At 39.8% G+C, this 23,112-nt stretch overlaps 1 protein-coding gene across 1 annotated transcript in view; it reads left to right on the top strand.

Moving 5' to 3' along the window:
- Nucleotides 1–23,112, top strand: part of MAP7D2 (MAP7 domain containing 2) — an 81,660-nt gene that overhangs the window by 27,616 nt on the left and 30,932 nt on the right. Inside the window, exons 2-3 of the mRNA XM_066313955.1 lie at nt 18,011–18,088; nt 21,327–21,490. Coding sequence (XP_066170052.1) covers nt 18,011–18,088; nt 21,327–21,490 — 242 coding nt within the window. The remainder of the gene's footprint in view (nt 1–18,010; nt 18,089–21,326; nt 21,491–23,112) is intronic.

Here is a 23,112-nt window from a genome sequence, read left to right as displayed (position 1 = left end):
TGGCACAGCCCATGGAAGTGTCCAAACCAGCTTCCCTTGTGAATGGAGTGGCTGTGTGTGTGGGGGGAGACTTTATGGTCCTGAAAAACGGCTGTTTCCTGGCTTCAGGCTTCTCAAGCTTCCTAAAACAGCGAGCACTTGTGGGGTGCATGGGTTTGCTTGCAGGTGGTGTGCTGGAGCGTGCCAGCCACCTCTGACAGCAGAGTGCCAAGGATGTCACATCAGCCTCGGGAGCTTCCTGGGGCAGTTTGTGAGTCAGGGGAGGTGTGTGTGATGGTGAGGCGCAGGACAGTGGTGCTGAAAGCCGCAGGGCTGCAGGAGCAGTGTGCTGGACGTGGCAGATGACATTCTGTTTGAGGGATAAGGTTTTGAGGGCAGGCTGGAGCTCCTGTAGATTTGTGCTGGGAAGTGGGAAGGTGTGGGGCATGCCAGAGAAGGGGCATATGTGCATAAGCAGAGCCTGAAGGCAGGGAGCTGGTTTTCATGTAACTTAAATTATTTCAAGGAAGAAGGGGAAAGGTAGGGAGAGGACATCTTTATCTACTTCTTATTCTCTCTTAAATCATAAGAGAGGAAAACTGCTTAGAATGGGGAGAAACTGCAGAACTCGGCATGCTGGTACTCTCTGCAGCCAAACTCCATAAAGGTGGAAACAGGTAATGATCCTAGTAACAACGAAGTGTTACTTCTGGACACTAAAGTGTTGCTTCTCAGAAGCATTGTATACACATTTGTATTTGTCAGGTGTAAATAAATGCAACTTGTTTTCTTTGCTAAATAAAGTCCAAAAATAAGCATGGGGTAACATGCACCATCACTGAAGCTTAATGTGTGTATTGTTCTTTATACATCAAAGTTCTTAACATGGCTATAACTTGCTCAGTGCTGCCCATTTGGCCAGCTCCCAGTCTGCCTTGCACAAGGAGTTTGTGGCAGTAGTTTTTCCAATCCTACTTGGGAGAATTTTCCTGCCCTTAAGATGTTGCCAAGCCAGGATGCTCACCAATTTTCAAGGTTAAATAAGCCTGCCATGAGTTCTCCAATGAATAAACAAGCACAAGAAGTGTTTGAAAAGATAGATAGTTCACACAACACTACTATTTATCACTCTGCTTGTAGAAAACTGTTCCAGTTTTCATGGTTTTTGTTTTTCAATTTCTTCTTCCCCCTTCAACCATTATGTGCACGTGGGAGGCATCTTATTTATCTAGTCATGCGTAAATCTTTTCCTAAAACTTACTGTTTACTCTTCATGCTGTAAATCAATCTGAAATGGCTGAGTAAGAGCTAATCCAATCTTTGGCTCTTCTTGTAACGGTCAACACTTCTGATGAAACTCTGCCATCAAGAAAAGTAATCTTAAATTAATTATGTGCTCACTATATAACGTGTATATATATTTGCCTGGAAAGACAGTATTTACAAAGTGCTACTCACTGATTCTTCTGTGGAAGTTAGCTTTGTAAAATCACAGTAATTGACCTATTAATTTTTCACAGAGTGTGGAAGGTGCTTAGAAAAAAAACCTGCATCCACTTCCAGTGTAAGGAAGGAAGCTCAGTTGCCAACATTGCTAGCTGCTGATGTATTTGTCCAAAGTAATTTTGAATGCAACTGAATAGTCTCTGTTGACACATTTTTTATATTCCTGAGAGGAGGGATATGTATATGGTTTCTTCAAGTAGTGTTCAGGAATGTTGTCTTTGAAATTATCATGCTGTTTGCTTAAGTGGTTGTCAGAAACGTCCTTAAGAGCTTCTCTTCACCAGAGAAAAGGAAATCATTGTGCCTTGTCTGCAGCAGTGGCAGGTATAGATGAGACTCAGGAGGGGCTGTGCTGTGCGTTTTATTCAAAATAAACCTTGCAGAGTGTTTTCTGAAAACAACTTTTAGTGCTTGCTGTGGTATTGAAGTTGAAAAAAAGAATGATTTTGTTTCCCTGCTGTTGTTTTTCTCAGCTGCACTGTGCAGGATATTGCCTCCCATCTGGCTAGATCTTCATGATGTTAATAATGAGAGTTGTTTGCAAAGCAGCCTGATTTCATTTGCACCTTGAATGCTTCCTATTTTCAAACTGAAACCCTTCATATTTCCTCCTGGCTCTACCTTTATCAATTTCAAAACTTGCTGTGTTTGTATGGAGTTATCCTGTTTTGTTTTGTTTTGTTTTCATTAGTATGTTGATCTTGAACTGGGTTTTGATATAGACCTATATCAAGACCTATAACCTTGGACTTTTAGAGCTGCAGATTTTATTAGGCAAGTAGCCCATATCTTTTAGCTGAACTGCCAGGATGGATTACATAGGGTAGGAATCTGGTCTTTGTCAAATGTGTATTCAAAACACCCTTCATCCTAAGTCTTGCTTTTTAAGGTGGCAAAATAAAAATACTTCATTTCATCATTCAAAACCTGATAATTCTTATTGACATTCCAGCCTATACTTTGGAGAAATGTTGATGAGCAGTATGTCCGAAAATTTAAGAAGAAGGTGAGATGTTAATACAAAGTGCAGTGGGGAAGCCCAAAACATAGCTGTGTAGGTTTTACATTTTCTGTCCCCTGAAATTGTTTTTATCTGATCACTTCTCACTTACTAAGCAGGAACGGCTGCTGATTTCTTGGGATGTGCATTATGGACCAGAATAGCTTGTCCTTCCCTTCTGTTAGCAGCCGGTGGCCTCTGTGCAGTGAGCAAATGGATGGTTTGCTGACTTCTGGTTACTTGTGCACCAGCAGCCATTTCTAGGTGTTGAAATTGTTTATGAAACCCTTTTATCTATAAAGTATTTGACCCAGGATAATCATAGGCATGGGTAGTGGGCATGTGTTACTTATTAAGATAAAAATAGAAGAATGTAATAATACCAGTTTTAAACAGTTTGATTTTCTGTCAAAAGTACTTCACACTTCTGTTAAAAAATAAGAGAGAGAAGTAAATATCACTATACAAAGCTTTTGTTTTAAATCAATTCACATAACAGTTGGTCTTAATGAGACATTTGTGTTTAAAAACACATGAAACCTTGTACACTACTTGTTATTGACATATCTATTCTTCTACTCAGTTGTTATTTAGTGGGCAGACTGGTTACCACTCTATTACTTTTTTGTTGTTGTTTAATTGTTGTTGTTTTATTCAGTGAAAAATCATCCTATTTTATGTTAGTTAGGGATTCTTGGAAGCCAGAAGTGGAAAAGAGCGTGCAAGTTTCTGTTGCAGTAAAAGGGATGAGAAATACAAAGGAGCCTGAGAGAAAGTCGGTGTTTAGTAGTCCTGTAGTTTGACAGGGCTCTTCAGTGATGGTGTGCAGGCTGTGCTCTCCACGTACAGTGGAGGTGGTCCTGGGCTGTGAGTTAGAGATGTGGAATTGAGCACTTCACGGTTCCCTCATGTGAAACAAAGGAGTAATTCAGAGTGTTGTGCATTGGCAACAATGCAGCAGTTTCTGTGCTCTCTCCCCCAGCACTGCAGAGTGGGCATAGCTGTGCCATGCCAGTAGGGGGGTCAGCTGAATCCAGGGACCCAGCTGGGATGGGCTGGAGATGGGGCTACCAGCGACTTAGCCCAGAGGTGCATCTGGTCTGCAACCTCAGTTTGGATCCGTCCGTGTGGCATTGGCCCCTTCTCCATGCCAGAGGTGTCTTCAAGGGAGTGGTGTCCTGTGCAAGAACCCTCTTAATAAAAGAGTTAATGAAGAGGGCAGATGGGTGCAAGGGAATTTCAGTGTCTACCCCAAACTCCCGTGCAGTTCAGTAGATCTGTTACTGCGTGGATGGTCAGGGTGCTTGGACTTTGGCTTTTGTGGGAACTCCTGAGATCGTGGTTTTTGCTTTGCTTGCAAATTCCTTTGGATTAACTCCTTCTCTTATCCAGTGTCTGTGCAGTTTGTAAACAGTATAAATTTGTAATTAAGGGGTTTACAAGTAGTTTTAATACCTTTAACAACTATTTATCACTTGTAATTTAGTTTAGACTGTGTAATTTGTTGGAAATTATTTCAGTCAATCATGTGACACTTACCTGCTACAGCTCATTTATTTTTGAGGTAGAACATAGCAATAGGACATGTTTATATATGGTAAATCCTATACAGCTATATTGCAAACAGCAAAAAAAGGGATGAAAAGGCAGTGTAACTTGAGTAAACTTGGTAGATTGCTGGAAGATAAAAAAGTTAGTCTGTTGATAATTGTATGGTATTTCCATAATTGCGTTGCACACTTCCACCAGTTTATCCCTGAGGTTTAGCTGAGAAGATATTTTTTTAAATAAAAACTTCTTTAATTTTGTGGGATCCAGAAAAGGAATTGTTTAAAAAAATTGTTGATGGTCTTGGTATGAAGAAAGTTTTGTATGTGTCTCTACTCTGTAGCTGTGATCTTAGCTGTGTCAAACTGAGAGGTGAACAGTCTCATTGGAAACCACAACAAGACATTAAGAGGAAATACAAGGAGTAAATTATAAATAGATACTTAGACACTGAATTACTGAACATGCAAAATTTAATGGTGTAAATGTCAAGAATTGAAGTACTATATAAAACTAGAAAACTAGAACTTTCTTACTGGTTTTGTGACATGAAGAAAAATCAAATAGGAAAGAACATAGTTTAGTTAGGGATTTAGTATTGATATTGGGGCAGGGCAGGTGATGAAGGTGATGAGACAGGTCATTACATGAATTAAACCAGGATTATTTTCCCTTTTTTTTTTTTTTTTTTTCTTTTTTTTTTTTTTTGGGGGGGGGGGGAGCGGGGAGGGAGGGTGTGTTTGTTTGTTTTGTTTTGTTGGGGTTTTTGTGCCAAGTTTTAACCTTTTGACTGTAAATTCCTATATTTTGGTGCAAAATAAAGTTACGTTTATTTTATTTGCAGGATCAGTTAGGTTAAATTTTCTGCCGATAATTGTTTTATTAAAACCACAACCACATCAGAAAAGGGGGAGAGAGAGAGGAACAAAGAATAAGAGTAAGTTTTAAATAGAAAATACCAGCTAACCCATATACAGGCTAATTGTAAACTTACAAAGTCTAAACACACATTAGAAGGAATTAAGCCAACTAGCCTCTATCTTCCAAAATGTATAATTACGTTGTATTACAGTAGATAATTTAATTGCTAAATCATCATTCAAGTGTTTTCAAAATGAATTAGAAAAAAGTATTGCCTGCCAAGTGTATGCGACCTTCAATTCTTCACATTCATCATGCATTTATCTCTATTGAATAGCTCTCTTTTTATCCCCACAAACTCATCCACATCACGTGTTTAACTTGACTACATCACAGCGTTAAATAAATCTGTGTGCCAAAAAAGAGTCAGGCTGCATGATTAGATTTGGTGGTTTCAGTGTGGCATCTCACACAAGAGAAGGTTGGGTGGAAATTCAGCTATCATCAACTTTAATACATTTATGCTACTGTTCACTTGTGCAAATAATTATCTTTGTTTCCTTTTAGAGCTCAGTATGTTTCCTGGAAATATTTTTTTTCAAACTCATGTGTCAGCCTCCACTTTTTTTTGCTAAACTGTGATGTTTTGATAAACTGCAAGCACTCAGTTTCTTATTCTGCTTTTTATAAATACCCCTAAAGACATTACCACTGAAAATTATTCTGCAATTATTGTTGGTCAGTTTATCTTGGAAGTGTAACATTGTTACACTGGATTAAGCTTCTGTTACCATTCCCATTTTATATGTTGTCTCTGCTTTTATTTAAGCCTGTCAGTTTAAGTGTCAGGCAGTTAATTAGATGAATAGCAGAATAACATAACATCAATATGTCTTTTTCCTGAAATATTTAAACTGTGTGTTGAAATTTGGTTTTTGCCTAATCTGTGTCCTCTCATTTTTATTGTTATATTTATTCTAGGTGAGTTATTCAGAAAATGTGCAGAGGAAGCTAGAGATTTTTCTCTGAACTATCAGGTTATCAAAAAACATATGCAGATTTCTGTATTTGTTCTTTTTAGAAACTTCCATGAGTTTTAACAGATTTTTTTGAGGTCTTGTGGGTTTTCTTTTTACCCAAGGCCATCATGTTGTGAGTGGCTGGGGCCTTGAAGATAGAAAGCCTTTATTGATGTAGGGCATTGTGAACTTAATATGCTGTATTTCTTGAGGCATGCAAATGAATAAGGATTTTGATGTAGGTTTTAAGTGTCTTGCTACAATTTCAAGAACTCAGTTGTCTGTATTTCTTAAAAAATAAATTAGAGGATCATACCTATTTGTCCATCCTTCTTTCTTCTCACCAGTAATTACCTGTTGGAGCCATCAGTCAACTTCAACTGAATTTGTCCTAAGTGACAGCCTAAAGGGTTCTATGTTCCTGCAGAGATGATAAAACCAGCTGGTGCCACAGAACAGAGTAAAAGCTTACCCCGATGTTACATGGCCTAAAATTCACCACTTTTAGGAGGGAATTGTTTATGAATGGCCCTGACCTCTGAGAACACTTCAGTAGAGAATCTGGTGTCAAGGCACAGCCATGTAAGAAATTAGGCTTTTCAGTGCCCTGTAGAGGTTTGGTTTTTTAATTCACTTGTTTGAAAAATTTTAGTTACCAGAAAAATAAAAAACTGTGGGCCAGATTTCTAGCTCTGTCCTTATTTATGAACAAGAAACAGAAATTTGCTTTTCAAAGTGCTGCAAAATCATTTGCAAGAGTATACAGAGGCAGAAGGAATAAAGTAATACTTTGAACCAAATAGCTTTTCTTATACTGTGGTGGAAGACCGATATGAGCCTCTTAATAGACATCTGTCATTTTGGACAAATATAAGCTACATTTTTTTCTTAAAGCTTTTAACATTCTGCTTGTTTTGTGCCCAGAAAGCATCTGGCCATAGAGCTGATGTTGAATTACTGACTCTAGCACTTACATGCAAGCTTTGGACTTTGTCCTGAATTAATTCAGTCTTCTCCAGATGGCTGAAGGAGCAACAGAAATACTCCAAGAAATGTCATTCTATAAATACCTGTATTTTCTTAAAAAATTATGTGCTGGTCCAGTGTGTCTGGTCTTTGAAATGAATTCTGGTAAAAGTGAAAGGAAAACACTGTACCTGCAGAGTGCACGTGTGTGTGCAAGGGCCTGTTTGTGTCTGAAGGCTCTATGGGAATACCAGCTGAGTCTCCACAGTTCTCCCCTGGTGCCTGCAGTGCCTGCTCCTGCACAGGACTGCCCCTGAGCGAGGGCAGAGGCAGATTTGTCACAGCAGTGAAAGCTGCACGTTGTTGACTGAATTATTAACTTTATCTCTCAACTTGTTCCTCTGTGGGCCATGAAGGTCACAAAAGAAGGGAGGAGACACCAGTGCAAACTGGAGTTTCCGTCTATCCTGTGTAGTGTTGCCACACATCACTGTGAAAGTTTAGATGAATTTTGACAGGAAATACTGAATACAGAATCTGATCTCTGTGCTAAGCACTCCTTACTGCAAAGCTTAGTGACCCACTATGTTTTAATTGGCCTCTTTGTGTTGGCTTAAGTGTGCTGTCTTGGACTCAGTGTATGTTTTCATCTTAGCATATCATTTAAGCACTTTGCATACAGTTTAGTCACTTTATATTGTGATTTATCCTTTGATTTGATAGATTTTTGTAAATCTTTGTAACTGCTCCAAATTCTCACCTGGAAAAAACTTCAACCTTCTTCTTTTTGAGACTTGAAAGATCAGTGGATGCATAATCCACTCACCTCTCTTGCATGTAAAGTTTGAGTTTGATAAGTTATGTTTATTATTCTGTAGGTCAAGAGCTCCATGGATAATGTGATTTGTGTTCTGAGTTTGCATAAACAACTAATACAATTTATAGCTGGAACTCAGTGAATAATCCTCTGAGAAATTCAAGATTAAACAAAGATTTATCTTTTGCAGTGGTAAAAAGGCAGACTTAATCTTTTTTACATTTGTTAAGGTATTGAATCTCCCAGTAAATTCTACTTAAGAACATCAGTTCACATAACTCTTTCAAGGGATGCAGAGATGTTCAGCCTTATTTGTGTATCTGTCCATGTCTGTGCTGTCTCTTGCCCTTGAAAAATAATCTTCAAGTACTAACCTAATAGATCCAAGGTCTTCTGTTTCCATAAAACGCAAACATTGTCAGAATGGAGCAGGATTTATGCAAGGGGTGTGGGATCCAGCATGTCTCATTTCTCACTGTTCCCTCACTGACCTGGGCTCTTTCAACAGGCTGTACCAGCCCCATGCATAAATGAGGTTGCCTGGGTCAGTGTTAAAGCAGTCTCCATTCTGGGATATTTCCTAGACTTTGAGAAGCTCCAGGTAATTCAGACCCTTTAATACAGTTCAAGGGTAAGAGTTGTGTGAGGTTCTTGCTTTTGGAGCCTTGCCCTTCAGGAGGCTTGATTGGTTTCTAACAGAGACAATTAACACATTCTGTTCATAGTGGCCAATATTAAATAGCTGGACCGAGAACAGTCATAGTAAATGAGTGTACAGAGGTGCATACATTACATACAAAAGGAAAGGATGTACGTAAATGTAATGTTTTTGTTTTCTGGGGCAGAAGGGTTGCCAGCATGTGGTCAGGTCTCAGCAGTGTCTCACAGGTGGACCTGCATGCACTGGAAGCTTTGTGTTTGGAATTCCTCGAGTGTCAGAAGCTGACAGCTGAAGGACAGGTAGAAAAGTAAGCAGAAGTCCCAACCAGGACTTGTTAGGCTCTTGATGGAAGACCTAGAAAGATTAGATGCTCAGATGAGATTACAAAAATGCCAAAGGGAAAAGTTAATGTTCTGGATTGGAAAGGGTATTTGCATCCCACCACTGAATCATGCTTTATTAAGAATTATGTGTAGGGGCCAAGACTGAGGGATGCAAAAGCAGTGTGGAATACACTGTTACGTCCATACATAATGTTATAAATATGAACTGTGTTGGTGTAGTTCATCTACTAAGATGGAAGAAAAAACTTTAAAGCAAACATTTAATTGTTAAAGGTTTTCTTCCCTGGGAGGATTTACTGTGCACGTTCTTAGAATAAATTGTTTTGATTTTGTAGTCAATGGGTGTTCTCCCTGAGATAAATAACTGGGTAGTATAATGGGTGTGAAGTACAGCAAAAGCAACATTTAACTGTTGCTCCTAAACCTAGCCAAGTCCACAGAGGATGAAGTTCACTTGATCATGTGTGCTGTGGATTAAGCAGCTTTGCTTCTTTTTATTTTGGAAGATTGTGCCAAATCACAGGGAAAATGTGCTTTCTACATCTGAGGCTGGTAGCTGCTTCTATGTGGAATAATACACTGTTCCAGCAATGCATGAGGTATGGGTAGAGCAAATTGGAGGTTATTTAGATTAGCTGCATGTCATGTTAGTAAGTCATCAACAGGGTTTTTTAAAAAAATATATATATATGGAAAATTGCAAATGGATTCTTCTTTTGTTAAATGTTTTATATTCACTTTGCTCACAACAAAGAACAGAACAGAAATATCCTGAAGTTTTCTCCAGATCTTTTCTCGTGGAGGACAGAATATAGTGGTAGATGAAGATAATGGTAAAACTTAATTTTTCTATCTAGGGGAAAAAACATTTAGACCTGCTGTGGTAATAAAAGGACACGCTGGCAACACCTCATGCCTCCAATAAGCATTGTTAGGAGACAGCTGTGTTTTCTTGGTTCTCTAACTGTATCTTTGCTGCAACTCAGAGCAAATCCTAAAGCACTGGTGTCTCTTTTGCAGTTTCTATAAAATTAGACTTGAAATGAAAACAAAGCCAGTAAAAGGAATCTGCAGAACCATCCCTGTACCTGCATGTGCAGTGGCAAGTTTAAGGTCTGTGCTGTGCTGTACTGTACAAATTGCCACCTCTGAAATGGTCATCCACCAAGCCTCTGTCGCCCAAGTATGAGCCTTTTATTTGTAGGGTTTTTTTTTTTGTTGTTGTTTTGTTTTATCGCTTCTTCTGTGATTAGTCTTAATTTTTTTAAGGACAGTTTGTGAGAGCATACTGACAAATCCTTGTCATTCTCACTTCAGGCTCCAAAAGAAAACCTCCTGGCTGAAGTTGGTTTAGAAGCAAGCTCTAATTTTTTGTCTTGCTTTTGTTTGGGTACCTAGACATAGAGGTTAATTAACAGTTTGATTATAGGATTTTTAAAAAATCTTTGCCACATCTGCAGACAGTCACTTTGCTGCAGGGATCCATGGCATGCAAAAAGGCCAGTGGAAGGCAGGATGTACAGAGATGGCTGGTGCTTCCTCCAAAATCCTGTCCTGTGACTCTCGAGTCAGCTGAAATTAGAGATTTGCAGCTTTGAGAAGGAGCTCTGGCAGCACAATAGTGGCCTTCAGCAGTGCACTTCAGTGCCCTGAACTGGACAGCTTGACACATTCAAGGTAACTGCCACAGTGGGAAAATCATCCCAATTTCCCTCTTCTCCATGAAGCAAAATTTTAATGCTGGGTGCTGATGTGGGGGCTATGGGGGTGTCTGGCATGTCTGGAGGCAGGACAGCCACCCACTGCAGAGGGGAATGTGCCTGGGGTACATGGCCAAAGAGCCATGTATGAAGACTGGAGCTCAGCCCAGTGTGCTCCAAGTTACCTGGGTGCTCACATCTGGGAAGCTCTCTGTTTTCTACAGATAATATTTGTCATTACTGGCTCCTGCACCCCTCGGTTTTAAATGTGCAGCATGGGGTGCTGCTGACAAGGTTTGATGAAGTGTTCAGCAGGAAAATGACCCCAGCTGCAGGTCAGCCCCTCGCCCGCCTGAGGGCTGTGTAAGGCTTCCACTAAAGCTCTTCTTACCTGGACACGGGAATGCAGCTCAGTGCTCCCTTGGCTTTGGCTGTCTCTGTGCACTTCAGCTGTCACTGCAGAGTGCATCGCAGCAGTGACATTTGAAAAACCACCAAAGCATAAGATCACTATTCAGTGTCACACACCAGCAAAGCCAATTAACTTGTACAGGAAGTGGGGTTTAATGTGCCTTTGGGGATTACAAGCTAGCTGGAGGTGGGAGAAACGGGTACTTAGAGTTCCCATCTGGTCTGCTCCTGATAAAAATATCTGAATTTCTCAGTGAGATGCTGGTGTTTCACTAAGCTCTGGTTATCTAATACCTAATAATCAATATGTAACATCGGCAGATGTTGATAGACAGATGTGTATTGTCAGTCCAGAAACAGTTTTAATTAGAAATTGAATTGTGCTAGACTACACTATACACATAAATGCAGCTATAAATGCTCATGTGTGTTAAATCTGAGAGAAAGACACTGTCAAGCACTGGTTAAGCCTCCAGACTCCTTTCTGCCTGAGAGATTACAGAAGCACATAAATAAAGCATCATAGAACACATATTGGACGCAGTGCTGCTGACTACATCTATGCACTATAGATCCCAAACTTTTTTTCTTGTTCATTTTGTTAACAAAAATTGTTACCAATAAATGGAATTTCTTTTATTTTGATGTATATGTTCCTAAAATGAAGCTGTTCAGATTGAATTTACTGTGATGGCGAAACAAATTTATCTGATCTTAGAAAGTTATCCTTAGATAATTTGGGCAAAATATGACTTGAGGGTTATTGTCTTACAGTGAGGCTTTTTCTTGCAGAAGTCAAAGTAAAGTGAATCAGACAAACAGTGTCTACAGTATTTATAGCTACTCTCCTTACAAAAAATGAATTTTCCTTTCATTATGATAGTACATGAGTGATAGGACCTTTTTTCCCAGACTTGGGTGGGGTAAGCATGGGCTTACTGATCCTAACAAGGTATTTCCATAATTTCTGTTTTAACACAGTCATTCTGCTAAGTCAGTGAAAGTAGTCTCTGCAAGTTTATCAGAGCATAAATTGTAAATATAAGTTGGGACTATTGCTGATTCAGGAGATAGGTGGTAAGTGAATGAAATAAGAAAAGTATTTCAGTCATGGAAAAAAATTGTTTAATTTATAGTGTTCATAGCTTTGGGGTTCAGGGGTTTGCTTGTTTAGTATAAAATTTCCAGCTAGTGCCACTTTGGCAAACCCTAGAATTTTCAAGATGTTAATTGTGAATTAGAAAGGGTATTTTTGTGTATATATATATTTATCCTTTCCAGAATGCACAATGTTTCCTTCTAGAAAGTTGCTGGACAGGCTGTAGAAGGGAAGGTCCTACCTACAGATGCCGAATGGGGTCTAGTGGTGTTTGAAAAATGCAGCTGTAAATGTTCTTGTATGTTAAATCTGTGAGAAAGACACTGTCAAGCACTGGTTAAGCCTCTGGACCCTTTCCTGCCTGAGAGGTTGGAAGCACATAAATAAAACATAAGTGTAGAAAATGTGGACACAGTGCTACTGCTTGGTGTGGGTTATGTGCAGGGCTCTCTAGCAGGGACCTGTTCAGTAAACTAAATAAATAATAACACTAGATTAATTATCTAGTGTTTTCATAAGTGAAAACGTTCTGCTGTGTCTTACCATTCTCTGAGTGCTCTTGAGGTGCATCTGCTGTGTCTGCCTGATACTGGAGTCTCCTTGGGGCACTGTTAGGGCTGCACACACATTTGTACACAATCCCACGGAGCTGATTAGGTGTCTGTAGGCTCATGCAAAACTGAGATCTGCCATTTATATTTTAGCAATTTTTTCCTCCCCATGCAGTAATGAAGTTATTTCTGTTAATATTTGTGATCACAAAATGACCTAGATATACTCCATGTATCATTTCAAGGTCATTTGGCTCTATTTTGAAGCAATTTCACCCTAGACTTAAATAAGCATACCAGTAGGATGTATTTTGTTACTGCAGTCTTTGTGTAAGTATGTTTTATGGCTAAAGTTTTTGATTCAAATGGGTAATTTGAAAATCCAGGGTGGGGAGCAGGAGCATAAGGCAGGTGTCCTAGTTGTTTAACCAGAGCATGCAGTCCTTGACAGCTTCTCTGTTCTATCTGCCAGGCCACCTCTCAGACAATTAGCCTGGGGTTCTGAAATGTCCCTGTGTTTGGCAACTGTTTGCCTTTAATTACTTCATCCACTTAACATTTTTGTAACAACAAATAGCTATCCTGGTATTTTAATTAGACATAATGGAAAATGCTCCTTTTTCTTTTCTGGTTATATTTGAAATCCAGCCTGGCAAATATAAAAATGAACTTAAATATCTGAAACTGGGGAAATTCTGATTCTTTGTATTTGGATTTTTGAATGCAATAGAATAGAGAGTTTTTTTAATTAAAGAAAATGTAGAAAAAGATAATTATCAAAAAGGACAACAACCCACCAAAACTGAACCGACCTGCAAAGCTCTTGGGGTGTTTCCATGTTGCCTCTACCTGAAAGCCTCTTAGCTATATAATAATTAAAATTCAGGGAAAGTGCCTTTTGCCAATAGAAAGTGCCATCCAGATATAGTCACACGCAGCTTTTGAACTATTTTTCCTCTCAAAGTATAGTTAATAGCTGAAAACTTGAACATTTATTCACTCAGAAATACCCTGAGGGAAATGGTGACAGGTCGAAAAGTCTATTCATTACTGTGTCAACAATCCCAAAGGAGACAAAGCAGGTTTTAGGGAGCAAAATGTCTGATTTATAGATGAGATGATGTTATTTGAAACAACAGAGTTTGTCAGCAGAACAGTGTGTGTAAGTGCAGTGATGTCTCAGGCTCGTCTGCATCCAGAACTGCATCCAGACTGGGAATTTTACTAATGCAGCAGCATTAGTGTGGGTGACACATACTGTGGCAAAGGTCTGAAAGTGTTGGACAATGGACAAAGGTCGAAATGTGTTGAATGTGGTCATGGAGGATGGCCAAAGGTCTTGGTGTGTGGAACACTTACAGAGAGCTGGTCTCAGCTGCCCAGCTGACTTTTCTTCTGTCAGGATGCCCCACAAGGGCTTCAATATCTGCTATGTATAAATACACTGTGAAAACAAATACCATGGGGTATTACAGAGGACAGGTGGGGGTGTGGGTTCAGTAACAAAGTGGAAAAAAATAATTAATAGAGACCTTACCTGCTGACAATTACTCAGGTCTGAATTTCACGAGAGGAGGTGCTCAAGCAGCCTGTTGGTCATTTAGAAATGTGGTCATTTAGAAATGTAGTCTCAGCTTCCAATAACCTAATTGTCCTACTTTAGTAGTTGTTTTCTCACCAAAAACAGGATATGGATTTCAAAAGACAGAGCTTGCCTTTTGTCTCATCAGGAGAGGACAGCCTTCCTCTGTCTTGAGCAACCACCAAGAGGCTTTCACAAGCAGTATGTGGAGCAGAGCAGTGTGTGTGGATATGTTCTGCCACTGTTTCAGCAATCTGAATAGGTTTTCCTTGCCCATAAAAAAGGCTTGAAGCAGTGATTAACATATTGGGTTTTACTTCTGTGAATATTTATTTTCAAGTATCATGGAAGTATTGAAGGAATGCTGTAGAATTAACTGTTACATTTTAGCCACAGGTCTGCTGCTGACATTCAGACGGCTTTTACATTATGGTCTTTTTCTTTAGAAATGCTCATTGTAACAAAGTCCCAGATGAACAGCTGGCCCTCCTCAATCACAAATGAGGCACAATCTCAAGGAGTTAGCCTGAGTGCTTGCCTTTGAGAGTGGGGACTGTGCAAAGGAGACTTTTGGGGAGAGCTGGGAGATAGATTAAGAAGTAGCAACAATGTGTATGTGTGCATTTCCTGAGAGTAAAATCCTTGATGTTATTATTTGAGCACTTTCCTTACTCCTCTACAAGTCTGGGAATAAACATTTATTAGGCGGTTTTCTGCCAGCATCCCCTTGTATTCATTACTGTGGTTGGCAGAACAACCAGCCTGCATTTACGTCCTGACTCTTAAACATGTTGTTAGCTCTTCCGTGCCTCTCTGAGGGAGGGATCAGAGGCTTAGCTGTAAATATGAGGAAGGCTCAGGATAAAGCTGCGTATACAGACTTAACCCGAGGTCACAGCTCAGTGAGAGCGATTTTGCCGTGGGGTTTTGTTGTTCATTCAGACCTTCTCCTGCCCTCTGCTGGCTGTTCGCTGGTACGGGACAGGAATATCCTTACGCTGTTCCCGGGATAGTTACCTCTGCCGCCTTGCTGCTTGCAGTCTGCTTTGCCAAACGGAATTTGAATTCCTGACGTTATTGAAATCTCTTGCCACAGGTAACTGCTGTGCCTACTGCATTAATAATGTTTTATGAATGCTGTGGGAAGATGCATAAAGTACCACAGTTTTGGCCTTTGAAAATCATCCCAAGGTCCCACCCAGCAATCAGTTATTCTGTCCTTCAAAACTGTCTTTACTTTCTGAAGGCAAGCTTGTTTCTGACTTTTGGCAATCATGCTGATTTGCAGAGTCAAGTACTTGAGTTAAGAAATGCCAGCATTGAGGATGCCTGTGCTGTTTTAATGCTACTCTTGCCATCTTGTGTTGGATGCCTGTATGTATTGGAATGCAATTTTTTTTGTGTTTTGGGGTGGGTTTTTTTCCATGTTGGTGTATTGTATATGCAATGAACAATAATACCATGTGTCTGTAGTTTCACCTGTGACATAGCCGAGTGTGGAGTGCTATTCTCCAAAAAGCCTTCTTCAGGTATAGCTCTGTCTGCTTTTCAGTTTCAGAAAGAAATGAAGCAAGAAGCACCAATAACTTTGAACTTGGTTCAACTCTTATGCAGTGAATGAATAAGCAAAGGGACCTAAAAGGAAAAAATGTAATATATATGTAAGAGCAGTGAAAATAAAGATTGTACAGACTGTTTCAATTTGGATACATTCTCATTTCTTAAATATGTGACATTACAGACTTGATCATCTTTTAGTATTTTCTGAATTGGGTTGAGATATTCAAATGCTTGAGAAAGCCAACCTGAAAAATTGTGTGTCAACTTTAGATAGCAATGGGGTTGTGAGCAAGGCTTTTAGATCCACTTCTACCAGTTGTGTTTGTGAAGCAAAGTAGAGATGAGTTAGCTGTGATTTTATTGATGGGCATAATGGCATTTTTTTTGCTTGCGGGTTTCTGAGACAGTTACTGTAAGCCAGGAGAGTAATGGGGATCAGTGCAGGATTTTGTGAATATTGTTCATGGAAATGAACTCTCTTGCTGTTCCTCTCCATCCTTCCATTTATCCTCATTCTAGTTTCTGTACTTTAGGTTCCACCTTTCCATCCAACTTACATCCTTTGCCACAGAAGACCTTAACTCATGCCTCTGCTTGTTTCTTTCCTTTTATCCAGCTTGTTCTTAAGCTCAGTCTTCCATTTCTGGGCTCTTGATCCATCTGAATTTCACATCCCTCTGCTGCTTCTAGCCTGAGTTGTAGGTTTCGTGTCTGTTTGGCTTTAAGGCCACTGAAAACCTTTCCACTGGAGCTGTAATATATACCTTATGCTGGCAACTGGATTCTCTTCCTGGGCTACTTATTGCAGGCCCCTTCAAAGCAGTTACAAACCTTTGCCATGGTCGCTTTACTGAGCTGCCATCTCTTGTCTCCTTCTTCCTTGTCAAATCTGAAAATAAATGTCAGCCTAGTGAGCAAACAAGTGGACTAGTATGGAAGTAGGATGAGTCTTTGGTAATAAATAAATATTTGACCCACAAATTGAGTTGTAATTAACCAGCTGGGAGCTATAATCACATTTTTCCAGGGGCCTGGCTGCCTTCAGGTGGTCACAGTCTGTGTGAACTGAGGAGGATTAGAGATGGTCTTTGAAGGTGCTGCTTGGGGAAAAAGCAAGCTGTTATTGTAATAGGGGACAGCTGAGCCCCTACCTCTGTCACCAGGGGCCACTGAGGCTGGCTTTCAGCCTTCCTACAGAACTGTGCATTTTATAGAAAGGCACTTCCTATGCAAAATCCTTGCTCCCACATCCAAAGGATGCCTTTGGAAAGGAGCCTGCAAGTGTGACTTTTCAGGAAGGTAGTTGGGGTTACAGTCTATGTAATTTTTCCATTCGTATTTATCTGATAAAATTAATAAGTGCAGTTCTCAGAGCAAAAGGAAAGGGACTTAATTAGAATTCAGTAACTCAGTAGGGAGCCCAGATAATGATTGCAAATGATGTAAACTGTGCTGTGAGATACCATGCCTGTTTGCACTGCAGCACTGCTCAGACCTCAGGAGATCCTGGGAAGGGAGGGCGCTGGAGGCTCTGCCGGCTGTTTTAAGAGGATACCATCCCCTGGATGGTCTGTCAAGGCACTCAGTGGCCCTACCCCTGTTGTGCAGAAGGTCCATCTAAGGTCCCTCTGGTGCTTGTTCCAGGGCATGCAGGCAGGGGACCCCAAGGCACCTGGTGTGTCACACTCTGCCTTCCTGCCTCCTTAAACTGAGCTTTTCAGCTGCTCATGCCGTGCAGAGAACTGGGGTGTCTGGATTCAGGTGTGATTCAGGTTCCTTAGGCAGCCTCCTCCTAGACAAATATCCTACTTTTAGGTACTGACTCTAGGAGGTAACAAAGTGTTTCATGCTTGGGAAAGAGGGCAGGAGGGCTGCTGCTTCCATAGCCTCATCCAGCAGTCATTGCTGGCTGTTGAAATGAGCTGGTGCTGAGCGAGCAAGGAAACTGGGGGGCTGTGGTCAGCCATAAATATGAAGGCTGGCACTCCAAGTAGCTGCTTACAGCTTTTCTGAGCTACCTTTTTCTTTCTAGCCAAAAAGTTTAGAGTGGGCTTATTAACACAGATAAATGCATGTTAATTGCATCCTTAGGGTTCTTCCCAAGGAAGTTTCAAGGTTTGAAACAAGCACTAACAGCATGCTTGTTTGCTTTGAGGAGTCAGGCATTTGCACTGAGGAACCATGCTTGGGTTCAGCAGTAGCTGTGAGACTGTGCTCAAGAACTACCCAGATCCCAGCTTGTGAACCCACCCTTAATACAACAGCAAAATTGTTTTTTTTAACTGGAGTTGTTAAATGCAGTAGTTATGATTTCTTTTTGATGGATTCTTTTAATTTCTTCCAGATCCTTCTTTGGGTTTGCTAGCAGACTTTTAAGGCTTTTTTTTTCTCTCCCTCTGTCTTCAGCTATTGATGGATTTCTGAGAACTGATGAAAGACAAAGACTGGCAAAGGAAAGAAGAGAAGAGAGGGAGAAATACCTTGGTAAGTTGGCAGGAGGTGTATATATTACTTATAGATATGTTTTAATAGGTTTAACTAACTCACATAGAATTTTTTGTGTTCTGAATTTTAAATCTTGTCGTTTAGTCTGTTCCTAGTCTTTATCACTTCTTTTAACTTAAATTATAAAAAATAATATTACTGGATTTTCAGTCAAATATTTAATATCTTATATTTATAAGTTGACTTCCTTTGATTTGTGTGCCTTTGAATATAGGCTTATGTTAAAGATACTGCTGTTATGATCCTGGTTTGTGAAAATAGCAAATATGCCTTGAATAATACTCAGAATAATGTAGGATGATTTGGTAAAGCAACCTCAATTTTAATCTGTTCCGTTTTAGCCATTTTAAAATATATTATAGAGTTATTAAGTACAGCATTAAAGTGTGTACTTTTCTGGAAGTTGTAAAAGGGTTAATCTTTCAGGAGAATGATAAAAAACATTATTCAGCTCATGAGTAACATAAGCAATGAGTTCAGATTTTGTTTAAAACAATTAGTTATTTTTAATCTATTAATAAGGCCAGAGAAATGTTGAGAGAATTGTAATACATATATGTAAAAAGTATAAATATATGTTTCAGGGGAGCGGGTGTATACGCAATTAAAATATGCATATGCGTGTGTGTGTATACATATATATACACACAAAAATGAAATTTTCTATTCAACTTTGGTTTGGATTTCATATATGCCTCTTCGTATATAAAAAAAGCATTAAACAGTTAACTTCACTTTTCCTCATTGAAATGACAAGAAAGATCAGTAGCACTGTTTCTAGAGATTACCTGACAATACCTAGCAGAAAGAATTGTCAATGTATTATGATTTTTGTAAAATTTAAGCTAAGCATGTATTTTGAGGAAATGTCTACCAAACAAGCATGGGTACCTGCCAAAAGAATCATAGGAAAATACTGGTCTTGTTGCATTAAATAAACAAACTATTGACCATTTCTTTGCAAAGTCTGGGGCTTGAGACCAGTGACTTGACAGTTTTCATTACCATGGGCATGGTCAGCACGATTCCTTCTGGTAGTTCTGGTGAAAATCTGCTGCTCTTCAGTACTTAATCTTGCCCTAGCTTCTGTCTGTCTGGGACTTGCTTCTCTTCCAGCTATGCTCAGTGTAGGCTATCTCTTTGTTCCTCATGATTATCCCTTCTTTTCTGGTTCCCAAGGAAGTGATATGATGATTAGATTGGAAAGGACTTGGAGTAGAAGAGATGAGAAAGAAACTGAAACCTGGAGATTTTGGGAGCATCCCAGGGGATTTGGAAGGTGATGTCTGCAATTTTCTTGCAGACATCATATATGCCTCCTGGAAACATATTTCTTTAGTGTTAAGACCAATTCTGTAATGGGGAGCTTTGGATTTTGGTCACAGTTTGACCGTGAGAATTTTCTTTTAGAAGTTCAGAAAAAAGCAGCATATTCCCCCAAAGGTCAGATCTTGAGGCAGTCAGCAGGTATTATGTAGCAATATGGAGTAACTTTTTCACCCAAGGCAAAACTCATTAATCAGTGGTTTAGCATCCTAAATTAAGCAATACGAATTATATGCATGTCCATGATGACAGAATTGTTTACTTCTCTGTCCAGAATCAGTCCCAGGTTTCACCTACTTAATCAGAAGGTAATCTTAGCACAATTTCTGGACACTTCATTTTATTTTTGGTTTTTATGAATTCTAGCATGCTTTTTTTCACCTGCTTTACCTGGTGTGGCTAGCAATTGGAACAGTTAATGCCTGGTCACTTGTTATCCACTGTCTCTGAGGTAACTTTTTCTGTTGACAAGTCTAAACTTCATGCATTCAATCCAGGTTCACTGCATCACTGACACTTCCCTCATACTGCCCTGTCTTGAGGGGGGAGGATGAGTGGATTTTTGTAAGACAACATGAAATGTGTTTCTAACAAGAATAAGCTAGAAGGTGTTCTGGAAAGCAGGCTGGATTTGAGGAAGAAGTATTGTAGAAGGATTCTGTATTCAAGGGAAAGAAATGGAATGTTGGAAAAGGGTCTGGGTGTTGGGAGGACTCTGGCTTTCACTCAAGGGAGTGAGGATGGAGTGGGGCTAAGAGGGACTGAAAATCACAGCTGTGGTTAAAGAGCCTGGGGGCAGAAGCTGAGGGGAAAAGGCTGATCTGAGAAAACGCATTTGGGATGGCTGGGCAAGAGCCTAGGAACTATGGGAAGATAGTATGGGAGAGTTAGAAGAGTGATGATGTGCTGCACAAGGAAGCAGGAACTGAAGAAATACAAGCTAAATAAGTGAGCAGGAAGAAGGACTAGTTCTTGTATAGAGAGTGTTAATTCTGGCTTTCTCTGACTTTCAAGTTCTTAGCCTGGCAATATTCCTTCTTTGATATTGGCTGTATGTGTGTTGGTATGTGACACTAGGGTTGTGTGTATATAGGCATGCTTACTGAACTCCTCTTTCCTGCCTTTCCTACATTTTTATGGAATACACTTGCATGGGAAATGGATTTTTCCTCTCAATTTGCCACCTTAACTCCTCCTATTTGTTTTCCTGTGTGCACCTGAAGCAACAGTCCAGTATGTATAGTTGTAGTCTGAATTTCTGAAACATCAGGGTAATGCCCCATGAAGATTATTGCTCCAGTTGGAATAAACTGCTGGGTGAAACCTCAGTAACAGAAGTAATTTCTTCTTCATGTGAAGAGGAGGAAGTAGGTAAAGATGTAGCACCTCAAATCATGAGTTGAAAGATGTATTTTCAAAACTTGATAGAAAACTTAGCATATGTTGTTTACATGTGTCTCTTTTAAAGGCAGCTCCATAACAAGAAGCACTGTTTCAAAGAAGTCTCAAGGGCTTGTGCTTCAACATATGCAGCTGATTTCCTTCAAAGCTTACTAGGAACAGTATGTCTGAAAAAATAATTTGGCTTTAAGCTTCAGAGGGACTTGAAACATAAAAAAAGAAAAAATTGCCATACTGTTCTGTACACTGTTTTTACATAGGTAAGGGGTACAAACTGGCACCTTATATACAAGGGCTTCCCTGTTTATTGAGCAAATTGCTTAGATTTACTAATCATTCCAGCACTTCTGTGCACTGTATTTTTAATCGTAGTGGACTAAACCCCTGTGTACTTGTATTTGTTGTTTTACACTATTGTTTCATATTATAAATAATTTTAAAATGGAAGAAAATTTGCATGAAGTGAAATACACCTTTTTCTCTGCACAAGCTGCTAGGGAACAGCAGATACTGGAGAAGGAGAGAAGAGCAAAACTTCAGTATGAAAAGCAAATGGAGGAGCGATGGAGAAGACTGGAGGAGCAGAGGCAGAGAGAGGAGCAGAAGAGAGCAGCTGTTGAAGAAAAGCGGAGACAAAAGCTTAAAGAGGAGGAGGTGAGGTCCACTGGGAGATGTATGGCAGCATTGAACATGCCTGAATATTGACATGCATTAAACGATTGGGGGTGGGGGCAGGACTGGAGACATGAGCAATTACTGCAGGAGCTGCAAACCACATCACCACAGCTGTGAGTAGTCTACTACTGTACATCAAAAACACTTTCCAAAACATTTTTTTAAAATTTTTGTCTGATCTTCTGGAATAGTCATCTATTATAGCTAACATATCTGGGACTCTGACTGTCAAATATAAAGCACCAGCTTTCTGGAAGGAAGTCTTTAAAGGTGAGTGTTTCCAAAAAGGGAAAGATTTTTCTTACTGTTCTGTTTATTGTGGTGAAACAGAAATAATGTTTGTGAAAATGTTTGTGTTCTTCCATTTTTCCTCGGTGACAGAAACTCAGAAATTTGTACTTAAACCAGTGAACAATCAAATTCTGTTTTCAAATTCTAACATAAAACAGAATCACATATTTTTAGGCATCTTCATGCCCTTCCTCTCTTTTTATGCTCCCTGCTGAGATCATTTAAGGTTCTTTTTTTTGCTCTAGTGAGTCCGATTTCTGGTACAGCTCTCTGAATTCAGGGTGTGTGTGTATATCTCTGCATGACATTATGTAGAGAACACTAACACTGCTACCGACAACTGATAAAGAATTCATGACTTTTGGAAAAGGGGGCAGTGGTTTAAAAAAAAAAAGGCAAAAAAAAAATTTCCCCAGTTCCTAGATTAAAACAACTTTAGAAATCCACAGCTCTTAACCTTCTTTTTTCTGCCCCCTGTCCTCTCATCAAAATAACTTTGCAAAACAGGTGAAACACTTCTGCATGATTTCAGAATAACATATGTTATCTGTTCATTACATTTTTTGTTTGATTTTTCACTTTACTTGAAGAGAAGATTGTATCCTGTCAATCAACTTTAACATACTCATTGTGGCTTCTATGTAATGGCTGAGAATTCATTTTAATACATTTTGTCGTGTGGTTTGTTTCAAATTCTTTTAAGAAAAATGTGAAAAAAGCAGAAACAAAGGATAGGAGGTCTGTCTCTTGTGGTGACAGCATTGAAATGATGTGCTCCGTCCCCAGCATTTCCTACTGTAATAACCTTTTGCAGATAAGCAAACCAGATTCCATTTGGGAGGGTGGTAAGGGAAAGGGACAAGTACAAAAATGTCCAAAACCTTGTTCTCAAAATTTTGAGCAGAGCAGAAAGGCAGAGAAGTGTAAGAAGAGAGAGTACCTGCCAGCTTTCCCTGTGTTCATGCTTTGCCTTTGTGAAGAAATGAGAGCAGAGTTGTTGGATGTGAGAGGCTGTGACAGATCAGACCCAAAGCGTCTGTTTAGTGGGGGCCGACCCCATCTCCTGTAGTGGCCTCCTGCTCTTCCCCAGAGATGAGCACGCTGTCATGTTTTTCCCAAGCATTAGCAAGGCTGTTCCAGCTCCCCAAGACTCTGCACGTGTGAGGGCAGACTTCTGTAATGGCGAGGGAGAGGTTGCTTCCAAGAGTTTGGTCATTTCATTTGGCTGCTTTCAAGAGTTTGTGGTTACTACTCCAGCTCTGCTCACCGGGCTGGTACTTTATGCCGAAAGTGTCCCAAAGCCCTTTTTG

Source organism: Sylvia atricapilla, chromosome 2 (genome assembly GCF_009819655.1).
Source record: "Sylvia atricapilla isolate bSylAtr1 chromosome 2, bSylAtr1.pri, whole genome shotgun sequence".
NCBI classification, from domain to species: domain Eukaryota; kingdom Metazoa; phylum Chordata; class Aves; order Passeriformes; family Sylviidae; genus Sylvia; species Sylvia atricapilla.
The sequence above is the reverse complement of the archived record's forward strand: the minus strand, read 5'-3'. Positions and strand labels throughout refer to the sequence as shown.